Here is a 12,051-nt window from a genome sequence, read left to right as displayed (position 1 = left end):
CATGTAACATTTCATCTGATGGTTGGGGAACACTTGTTGGATGCACATACATTTCATCTGATAGCTGGGCAGCACTTGCTGGATGCACACTGCACTGATACTGCGTAATACCATGTAACATTTCATCTGATGGTTGGGGAACACTTGGTGTAATTCATTGTAGACTGGCTCCCAACTATACAGTTGCTAATTCTATATATTTAATTTAAATTTGATGTTAGGACAACATTTAGCCGAACTAATAGCGCTACACTAGATGTCTGTATCCATCTCATATGCTTATATAAAGCTGAGTTTGGCATTGGAGTATTATAGGATAATTTATGCATTTCCTGCAAAAGCATACTTATTTGGACATACTTTGGATGCTTTAGTTAAGCAGAATCATTAAATAATAAATCATTGCACTTCACCCTGAGGCAAAACTCTTTAATGAGTTTCCCAGGGATAATATATATATATATATATATATATATATATATATATATATATATATATATATATATATATAGACAGAGAGAGATGTGCATGTATGGATCTTGTTCATTTGACTGACAAACCACATTGTTGAAACCCATATGTTCCAGATGATATGGTTAACAATTTAGTTTGTTGATCAATTAAAAAGAAGACAAACAACACGAAGAAAATCACAAACAATGTTTTTGAAGGGGGCACCCTACACCCCATGCAAATTATGTATACCAACTCCGAGACTGCAGTACAGTAGGGAACAGGGCAAATTCATTGATCCCCAGTGTACTTGATCTCAGTCAGAATGGTTCAATAAACTAAACTTTTGACCATATGATCTTGACAATATGGCTTTCGATAATCTGGTTCATTGATCAAATAAACGGATTGCGTTTATATATATAAATACATGTATATCCATATATGTGTACTATTGCGCAATGTTGGAGTTGGTTTATAAAATTAGCAGGGGTGTGGGGGATAGAGGGGGCTTGCCCCTCTGCAAAATAGTAGATTTTTTTTATTAATATTTGATGAGAAACTCATATATATATATATATATATATATATATATATATATATATATACATACACACACACACACACACACACACACACACACACACACACATGCACACACACACACACATATATATATATATACCTGATATTACCACAAAAGTGGTAAATGAAATCACAGCACTGTAGTGACTTTAGCCAAAATCTCATTTCTGCACAAAAGTGATAAATTACATTTTGCTGTAGTGAAAATGCTTCATTGTAATTTGTGACACAATTGGTAAATGACATTTTGCTGAGCTGAAATTAATGTTTTGTAACTTCATTAATTTAAATGTGATGTTGGACACAAAATCAGTAAAAGATTTCACTGAGCTGAATTTTCCGCTGTGTGATATATGACATAACCATGTAATGCAACTGTTGAAGCTATTCTACATGGGTTTGAGGTGAAATTTCTCATGAATTTGTTGCCTACAGAAAATAAATACAAAAAATGTTTTTTTTTCTTGAGATGTTGTTCTCCCAGGAATCACTAGGGTCTAGCTTATTCTTAAGCTCCTTGCCCACGTGGGCCATTTTAAGCCTAGCCAAATTTCCCTTTATTTTGAGTCTGTGATGTAATCACCTTAAATTATGCCAGCCCCAGTTGCTGGTGTGATTTCTAAGTATGCACTGAGAAAATGATTCACTTCTTTTGGGGGATTTCTCCCTTCTTTGAATAGGAGCGACTGTTAAGTTTGTTTATATAAGTTCAGGGATATGTGTGTGGTGGGGCTTGCCCCCTGCAAAAGATGCTTAATGTTCATTTTTTTTCAACATTTTGTGTTTTGGTCCCTATTTTTTCAGCATTTTGAATCATCATTGTTGGTGATTCATAATAGAATAGCTGTTAATTCTCTGTGAGAAAAAAAATGATTGTGCAGCTGTGCAAGTTTTTATGTCAAGATATAAGTTAAAATTTTCTGAACTGACATGATTGCATTATAACAATTGATCTATCTATGCATGCATCCATTGATTCTGTATGCATATTGCTTTTGTATAATGAAAAGAAAAGTAGTGTGCTGTTTAGGTTTTATGGCAAGCCATTTTACCAGGTTGAGTGGTTTGGCAAGCTCTGCAGGAAGTCAGAATGATTATCTCACCAGTATGGTCAGTTTGATCTTTTCAGCAGTGGGTGGTCTTAGGATGATGACACTGATAAGTCATTAGTGGCCATCCATGATGTCAGTTAGCACCTTTAGGCACTGTGCTGCATCTGAAACTGTTGAGACTATAGATGTATGGCAGTAGTTATACTGTGAAACTTTGCATTGCTGTGCACATTGCTGTGCATTGCTGTGCACATTGCTGTGCATTGCTGTGCACATTGCTTTGCATTGCTGTGCACATTGCTGTGCATTGCTGTGCACATTGCTTTGCATTGCTGTGCATATTGCTGTACATGCACAGTCAGCCGATAAATTTGCTTTGTTATATTAATATGTAGACACAGAAATGATATGCTTTGCCTTAGAAATCACCACGTGCTTTTTTCCTGTTTTCCACTGAAATATTGATTCACTTATGACTTAATTTTATATTGATGTATGTGGCAGCACAGCAATAACTATATTTGTATTTCTATTTAGGATGAACAGAGGTAAAAGAAACCATGCAAGACAAAGAATGTCTCCAAGTACATAAGCAAGTGAGGCGGCCACAGAGGAGGGGATTCAGATTAAGGTATAGTGAGGAAACTCGGAGCTATAATATATAACATTAAGTATCCTGTTTTTTGTTTATTTTGTTCTTTATTTCTTTGTTATTTATAGCACTTTGTGTACTGTGTATTTTTCTAGCTAGTTTCACTGTGTGTGAGGTATTAACTGGAAATTGTCCACTTTTATTAAGCATCTGTTGGGTTGTTTGTTTCTGATAACGTGTTGCAGTTAAACTCTTTTTTCTAGAGGCTCCTTTAGCTGTTTAAAATTTTCATTTAAAGCCTCACTGCTGCTTTTCAACTGTGAGATACATTTCTGCAGTTGTTCTAAGTTGTGGGGATATTTGTAGCATTTCCATATTCAGGCTTGTATTTGGGCCTAGTGTTTGTGGAGGCTGTGTGTCTGAGCACATATTCAGGGACATCTTGGTTTAGCCAAAGCCATCAGACATTTCAGTGAGAGAGAATTGTTTGAGGTCATTGGCTGACTGAGGTCACCTGGACTACAGCTTAGACTAAGCACCTCATTGGTTCTTTTGAGATTTCTTTCCTAAAAGCTGTCTCAGGTTTCAACTTTCTGTTACCTAAGAAATTCAGTTGTGAGTGTTCTGCCATTTCACACTGAACTGATCGAAGGAAGGACACTGATGAAACTCGGAGCTATAATATATAACATTAAGTATCCTGTTTTTTGTTTATTTTGTTCTTTATTTCTTTGTTATTTATAGCACCTTGTGTACTATGGATTTTTCTAGCTAGTTTCACTGTGTGTGAGGTATTAACTGGAAATTGTTCACTTTTATTAAGCATCTGTTGGGTTGTTTGTTTCTGATAACTTGTTGCAGTTAAACTCTTTTTTTCTAGAGGCTCCTTTAGCTGTTTAAAACTTTCATTTAAAGGCTCACTGCTGCTTTTCAGCTGTGAGATAATTTCTGCAGTTTGTTTACCACCCTCCCTCCCTGTTGGTATAGTGTTTTTATAGTTGGTGGCTTTGTGGTTGCCCGCCCCTAGTGTAATTTTGATCTGGGACCCTCCTCCCAGTCTAGTGTCATTACCTCATTCTACCCAGTACAGGGAGAACATTTGAGAAGGCCAATCAGCTTAGTTTCTGCTACTCCTTTCTCTCTTTCCACTAAAAAAAAAAAAAAAAAAATTTATCTGCTTTTACTGTATTTGTGTTTCTTCCTACTTTATTTTGCCTTTGCATCATCTTAAAAGTGCTCAATTGTATTTATTACTGCTTGGTGTAACTCATTCTAAGCCTTTTTGTTTAAGCACTTGGGCTTCAGACCAGTTGTTTTACATTAGGAAGGTTTGTGGTCTGCACTGTAGTGGCAGAACAGGTAGCTTACATCCTTCTAAGTTGGGAACTGCTGATTGAGGGCTCAGTGTCTGTTATTCTAAAAGTGTATTAGTTCTGGTTTAAGCACTTGGGCTTCAGGCCAGTTATTTTACATTAAGAGGGTTCGTGGTCTGCACTCTTGTGGGAGGAGAGGCTGGACTCTGCCCTTCTGAGCTGGGAATTTCTGGTTAAAGGCTTATAGTGCCTGCATATTTGAACTGCTTCTTACTGTAATTGGTGCACCTTGTTTGCTGTAGCATAGACTAGATCCAGGCCTGCTGAATCTAGCTTTGTTTGTATGCTTGTTGTTTGTTTGCTTGTTATTTCCCTGAAAAGCTAATTCCACCTAAAACGCGGCTTTTCAGTGCTTCTGTGGATCCCTAGTGATATCTGCATTGCTTACTGTACTTATTTCCTTGTTTCACTTGAAAGAAAGTTGCTGTTTGTCGTTTTTGCTTTTAAGTTACCTGTAACACATTGCATTTAAGTTACCTGGCACTTGCTCACTAAAGCAATTATATAAGTCAGCACTAAAAAGTTAAAAGCACTACACCCTCACAAACTCCCCTTGAGTACCTTGTTCCCCATTGGCCCTTTTTTCAATTATAAAGGAATTCCCAATACTATTCTAGCATGTCCAAAGGTCAGTTGTCAATCTCCTCTCCGGTCCAGCTGGTGAATCTGGGAATCTTGAGGCAATGTTACAACTGCCTCATGTACACAGACAACCCTCTCCTCCTCCCAACAAATTCCAACACATGTGAGAGATGCAACCATATAGCCAAACTGGAGGCTAAGCTCTCTCAACTCAGTACTGGCGTAACCAGTCAGGAGGAGAAGGAAACCACACTCACTACAATTCCAGTCTCACATAGACCTACCACGACAGCAAACCGAATACATAAACACACAAAAACATACTCGGAGGCTCTAAATAAAAATCTGCCTAAGCAGCAGAGACCTCCAAAGCAGACACCCAAGCAACTGCTACCCCAAAACAAAACACGTGCAACACATAGCTCACAAAGCCAGTGTGCCAAACAGTCACAGCCCTTAAGGCTAAACAACACACCTGATACACTTGTAATAGGTGACTCTATCATCAGGCACACTGACGTCCTGCTCACCAGGCTGAACAAGGAGAAGATCATGGTGAGCTGCCTGTCGGGCACTAGGATCCGCCACATAACACAAGCACTCAGGTCACTCCAAGGCAAGTACAAATATGACTCAGTCATTGTCCATGCTGGTGTGAATGACCTGAGATGTACCTCCCTGGACTACATGAAAAGAGACATAGAGGAGTTCTCTGAGCATGTAGCCCAGGCCGGTATGACCCTGACCTTGAGTAGCATCTTACCTTCACCAAGAATGATGCCACAATATGAAGACAAGATGATCAATTTCAACAATTGGCTTAAGTATTGGTGTCATTCAAAGGGGATCCAATGCCTGTCAGCCTGGGATGACATGCTCGACAAGCCATGATACTTCACTAGGGACAGCTTGCACTTGTCACCCCTGGGCTTTCGGATATTGGCAAAGGCTCTTGCTACCCCCATAGTGCCTTTTTTAGGCAAGGCTCAAAAGACAAACCCACCTCCATAGGTATCACAAGGGATAAGAAACTAAGAGTAATGCTACTCAACACCAGAAGTCTAAACCTCAAGATGCACGCACTCGAAACTCTCCTTAGCATGGAGAACATCGATATCTGTGCAGTAACAGAAACCTGGTTTAAGGCTCCCAAGAGCACCCCAGCACTACCAGGTTATACCTCATACCATGCTTTTTGGCCCCAAAACTTGGACCGAACCACAAAAGGAGGGGGAGTATCAATATTCATCAAAGATACCCACACCTCCAAGTTGGTGGCACAGCACGAAGCATCAGAGACTATCCATGTGCAACTATCAGTGGGTAAAACTGCCTTCCAGTTTATAGCCTGCTACAGACCACCCTCCCAAACCCAGGAACCCCACTCGGCCTTCCTGAGAACACTGGAAAATATGAAGGTCTCTCCAAACACCATTATATTGGGCGACTTCAACTACCCAAACATAGACTGGGAGCATTACTCTAGCTCCAACACCCTAGCCCAAAGGTTCCTAGAATTCATAAACTCAAATGCTATGGAACAACTTGTTACCACTCCCACAAGAGGGGAAAACATACTGGACCTGATCATCACCAACATGGGGACTTTATGCTCCAGACCAGAAGTGTATCCCTCACTGGTAAGATCAGACCATAAACTAATCTCACTGGATATTCACATCCCGACCCCACCCCCTGCCCAGAAAACCACAGTGAAAAACTTCTCTAAAGCAAATTTCACACCCCTCAAAACTGAGGTGGAATCCTTCAAAGCCCCTGGGCCTGTGGAAAATACGGCTCAGACCGCAGAATCCTTTATAAACACATTCTATGAACACCTTCAGGAATGCATGGATGATGCAATCCCAAATAAAACCAAGACCCAATCCTCCAAAGGCAGATGTCCTGTCTGGTGGACCCCAGCCATAAACAAACTATACAATAGAAGGAGGAAGCCACTACATCATAGAGCAAAATCCCAAAAAGGGAAGGCATCTCTGATCAGTATTAGCAAAAAACTACGGGCTCTCATAAAATCGTCTAAGGCCAGCTTCGAGAGAACAATTGCACAGGACACTAAGGATAATCACAAGGCTTTCTTTAGTTATGTTAGTAACCTGGGTGGGAATTCCCAAATATGCTCAGAATTAGTCCAAAATAGCAAAAAATACACCAAACCCACAGACATTGCCAACATGCTAGCTGACAGGTTCAGTGCAAACTCCCCCCCCTTCCCACCAAAAGGGCAAATATCTATCCCAGCAGAGTGCTGCCCCCCTGACATCTCAGATGCTCAGGTAAGAGCCGCCCTCTCCAAAGCAAAAAACACAGCATCAATGGGACCAGATGGTGTCCAGGGCTGTGTCCTACATGAACTCCAAGAAGAGCTAAACCCAAACATAAAACTACTGTTCAATCTCAGCCTTACTACAGGATATGTACCCAAAGAGTGGCGTACAGCAACAGTGGTCCCTCTCCACAAAGGTGGTGCCTCAACGGATCCTGGAAACTATCGCCCCATAAGCCTGACTAGCTTGGTCTGCAAAGCTATGGAAAGTATCATCATGAACCTCAAAAATAAAGATATTGGGGACCTACAGACACTGGATCCTACCCAGTTCGGCTTTGTTAAGGGCAGATCCTGCCTCTTAAACCTGGTCAATTTCTTTGAAACAGTCACCAAAGCCATTGACGAGAGGAAGGTGGTCCACACAGCCTACCTGGACCTCACAAAAGCCTTCGATACAATACCCCACTCGGGCATTATAGATAAGCCCCTATGTCACTAGATGGGTTGCAAACTGGCTCAAGGACAGAACCCACATGGTTAGAATTGCTGGAGCCATGTCAGACTCCAAACCAGTTAGAAGTGGCGTCCCACAAGGCTCAGTCCTGGGACCTCTCTTGTTCGGTATATATTTCTCGCAGGTACAGGCCAACACGGAAGGACTGTGGCTGACCAAGTTCGCAGATGACTGCAAACTGGGCGCCATAATTGACTCTCCAGCTGACACAAGCATCCTCCAAAAGGACCTCATAGAAACAGACAACTGGTGCCAGAGCCATGGCCTCAAGCTAAAACACCAAAAAGTGTATAGTCATCCCCTTTGGCAAAACCAAAGTGCCCACAAATTACCACATAAGTGGTAATCCATTAAGTACAGAAGAAGTAATTAGGGACCTGGGGACCCAAGTTGATAGCAATCTCTCATTTGACAACCACGTGGCCAAAGTGGTTAGAAAACCATTTTATATAGCCCACCTAATCAAGAAGGGATTCACATCTAGATCAGGGGAGGTCATCGTGCCTCTTTACTCATCCCTCATCAGGCCCATAATTGAGTACAATGCCCCTTTTGGGATGTACCTTACCAGACACCTGCAGCAACTGGAAGGACCCCAAAAGTACCTCACCAAGAGGATCAAAGGGCTCAAACAGATGCCATATGCTGCCCGGTTAAAGCAACACCAGCTCTACTCAGTGGCATACCGCCTGCTCAGAGGCGATCTGTGCCTGACATATAAAGCCATGTCCAACCCGGAATTAATGGACATGCTGCATCTCAGAAAATCCAAATGCCATCGAGCCACATGCTCGAGAGACTTGAACCTCAGCACTGAAATAAATAGAACATGTTGGAGGGACAGATTCATAACCCAGAGGCTCCCTTCACTCTGGAATAAAATCCCAGTCCAGGTTAGGCAGAGTCCCTCATTGACTCTCTTCAAGAGGAATCTTGATGAGTGGATGGGAGATCGTAGGTTTACCTCGGGTATCACTTCTGTGTCCTGTTAGACAGAGGCACAGTATACTAACCTCGAAAAAGGGCATAGCAAAATTAATTTAAAATGGGTGGCGAAAGCCAAACACACTCTGGCTAGGCTTATAAATGCCCTAGGGCAGGTTGCCTAGTATGAACCTATGAACCTATGAACCTAAGCATATTGTTTGCTGTAAACTGTGGACAATAAAAATATTAGTGCCAAATATGAACAATGCAGAAAATACAGTTTTGTTAAAAAATCAATGCTGAATTATATAGCACAAGAAAATTTTACAGTGGTGCACATTTTTTGTAATAATACATTTTACATTGATAAAAAAGTAAGAGCAGTAGTAAGAAATTCAATTTGCAGTATACATTATTATTCAGAACATACACATGCACACACAGATACACACATTCCCCAGGATTCATGAATCTCGGCACAAGGACGGCGTTAGCCTTGCACCGAGCGTGTGGTGTAGAGATGGTGCAGCAGCACCATATGCATATTAATGAAGGTGTGCTGCCACACCGTCCACATGCACAGGAAATGTGTGCGAGTGCAGGGTGCATGTTTAAGCACTGCATGGAGGCATGAACATGCCAGCTACAGTCGCGCAACCTAAAATGCTGACTAGTACAGCCTGCCTCTGATAGTAATCACTCCTGTCAGTGTCCCAGGATACTGAAATGTATGCAAAGCATACAAGAGTGTTCTGCAAACACCAAAATAAAATCACAGGAGTAAACACAAAAGCATGTAGCTGAATGTTGAGCCCCCATCCCTCAAACAATAACATTTAAAACCCTGTGTCCATATTTTATTGTAGTGTTGATTGTTATACCAAGTAGAAGCAAAACGCAGCATGTTTGCTTGCTGCTGCCCTTTGCTAAGCCTAGCCCAATGGTCAGAGCATTCACTCAATATCTACCCATTTGCAGACCGAGTCGTCCTTGTCTGAACAGCCCAAAGATGAATGGGTATTACCTGGGTCAACCTACCATGTCATGAAAGATAAGTATTTGCGTGTACCTATGTGCATGAAGTACAGCATGTGGAAGACCAAATATGCTAGGGTTGTCATTACAACCATACTGGTATGAGAGATATGTAGAGTATGCAATGCATACTGCTGTCTGTGCCATGGGCCAGCAACCAGAGAAGGGATGGATGATGTGTTTGTGGAATTTGGGGGGGGTGACGGGTAATGTAATAATTTGCCAAGGGGAGACTGGGTCGGATGTACAATAGGTGAACTGGAGGTGTACGAGGGAGCAGTAGGTGAATCAAAAAGGAAACCAAAGAACATACATTCACATCCCCAATACACCCCGACAGGCCATACTGCAGAACACAATCCCACAAACATATGAACATTAAAATGTGCGATACACATGTACAGAAACAGTACCGGCTCACACCCACATAATGGTCTGGCCTGAACTGAGCCATCCAACCCCTACACACCTGGATACATAATTGAATACCCATCATCCCTTCCACAGCACACCACCCCCCCTTGCTGAAAGTCCATCAAACCCACCCATACTTGGGCTGCTATCTTGGGCCAGCCATATCTGCACAAAATGTCCCCTACCCACATCTAGTAGGCAGTCTCACCCTAGGCAGTCCCAGGCTTGCAAACTAGGTATCCCATGCATGTATAACCCTCCATCATTTTCACATAGCCAAAAAAATGGGAGTCATTGGCGTCCGCAATTTTTGGACATCCCTCATGGGATAAGTGTCTGTTCTAAAGATTAGACTTGGTGGCACAACACGATGTCCAGCCCAGTAGACATCCGGACACAAGTTGCATTAGCAGTAGTTGTCCACAACCCTGCTCAGCCTCCTGCCGGCCCAGCATAACTTACGACCTGGGATTAAACACCTGACCATGATGCACATCTCCCCATGTGCATTATCAGGAATATATAACTTTCACATGTTCCCTAGAAGCTTCCCATAGCCATCGTCCAAATAGTACATGTCCACAAATTGTATACCCTGTCCAGGTTCCACGTCGTAATGATGCACACAACCCCTGTATACAAACGGTACACGTCCCTCCCGGATGCGGGTGTCCATATACATGGCCATGTACAACCCCAGATATGTAGTCATACATCTATAAATGTGCATACTTATATACGCATAGCTACAGCTGCACATCACACATACATGCATATCAGTAGTTGTCAAGTATGTGTCCTATTTATAAATATGTATACTTGCAAATGTATATATATGTCTCCCAGAAACATATGAACATTAACATGTACTATACATATGTACACCAACCGATTGTTACATTTGTTGCCAGTAGTGTGGAATGCCTGAAGTAAAGTCATATATCCTAACTACCATCCATGCAGAATGTACCACGGATGGTGTAGTGGTCAAACAGGTGACTAAGGTGTTTCTGTTCCTGGGGCCAAACAATGCAAGGGCTGCTAATTTTATATGATGCCCAGAATAATGGCCGTCGGATATAGGGTGATTAAGTAACTTACAAGCTGACGTAAGCGGGTATGTGCGGTGGTAAGTGGCGGTCATTCAACAGTATGGGAAATGTAAATAAGTATGTAGGTGTATATGCATGTATATATATATATATATATATATATATATATATATATATCAATGAAGAATGAACATGGTCACAATAAAGCAGTCATAACAAATGTGAAGGGAAACAGCAGCGGAACCCCCTGTATTATTTAGTGCTGTCATATCAAGCTGGCCAGAGATGAGCAAACCTCCTGCATCTCCAACCACAGGTAGGATACTAACAGTGGAACTAACTTTGTCCACGTGCTAAGTCTGACTTTCAAACAGGTACAGGGCAGTCTCAGTCTCCATTTGGATGAGCCGAAAACTGGAAGACTAATTGAACACCGTAACCATTATATGAACATATGTCCCAGGACTATAAGCTTGGGACGTCTGAAATATACTTGGAGTGAGCTAACATACTAGAGCGGGTCTATATTATATTAACGAAAATCCTTTTAAGCGAATGCGAAAACACCGACACATATTGCACGAACCATGAATATGCCAAACGTACTAAACTGCGAAATTCAAAAAGTCGAAGTGTCATGGTTGTCCTGTCTGCGGTATAGCTCCGTAAGTTAAGTGTGCGATAATTATGTACCTTAGGGTTAGGGTGCGGGTTAAGGTTAGTGCATAGATAGGTAATGCATGTAAGGTTTAGTGTAGGGTTAGAATTAGGGTTTTGTTAAATGTATGTGTGTGGATTATTTATTTTGTTTTTGTATATCTCTGTAGGGTAAATGTGTGATAGTTTTGGACCTTAGGGTTAGGGTGTGGGTTAAGGTAAGTGCATAGATAGGTAGGTAATGCATGTAAGGTTTAGTGTAGGGTTAGAATTAGGGTTTTGTTAAATGTATGTGTGTGGATTATTTATTTTGTTTTGGTATATCTCTGTAGGGTAAGTGTGCGATAGTTACGGACCTTAGGGTTAGGGTTAGGGTGCGGGTTAAGGTAAGTGCATAGATAGTAATGTATGTAAGGTTTAGTGTAGGGTTAGAAGTAGGGTTTTGTTAAATGTATGTGTGTGGATTATTTATTTTGTTTTGGTATATCTCTGTAGGGTAAGTGTGCAATAGTTACGGACCTTAGG

The 12,051-nt window shown here is 41.4% G+C and overlaps 1 protein-coding gene across 5 annotated transcripts in view; it reads left to right on the top strand.

The window, feature by feature from the left end:
* The window catches only part of LOC122809153, a 1,026,347-nt gene that overhangs the window by 130,688 nt on the left and 883,608 nt on the right, over window positions 1-12,051 (top strand). For all 5 annotated transcript variants that reach the window (XM_044080437.1, XM_044080436.1, XM_044080435.1 and 2 more), the window contains exon 2: window positions 2,628-2,721. In XM_044080437.1, the coding sequence (XP_043936372.1) occupies window positions 2,651-2,721 (71 nt within the window). In that variant the 5' untranslated portion in view covers window positions 2,628-2,650. The remainder of the gene's footprint in view (window positions 1-2,627; window positions 2,722-12,051) is intronic.

The sequence above is a fragment of the Protopterus annectens genome, chromosome 8.part0 (assembly GCF_019279795.1).
Source record: "Protopterus annectens isolate FY-2018-M chromosome 8.part0, PAN1.0, whole genome shotgun sequence".
In the NCBI taxonomy this organism is placed as follows: Eukaryota; Metazoa; Chordata; order Ceratodontiformes; family Protopteridae; genus Protopterus; species Protopterus annectens.
Note: the sequence above shows the minus strand (reverse complement) of the source record. Positions and strands in the feature narration are given on the sequence as shown.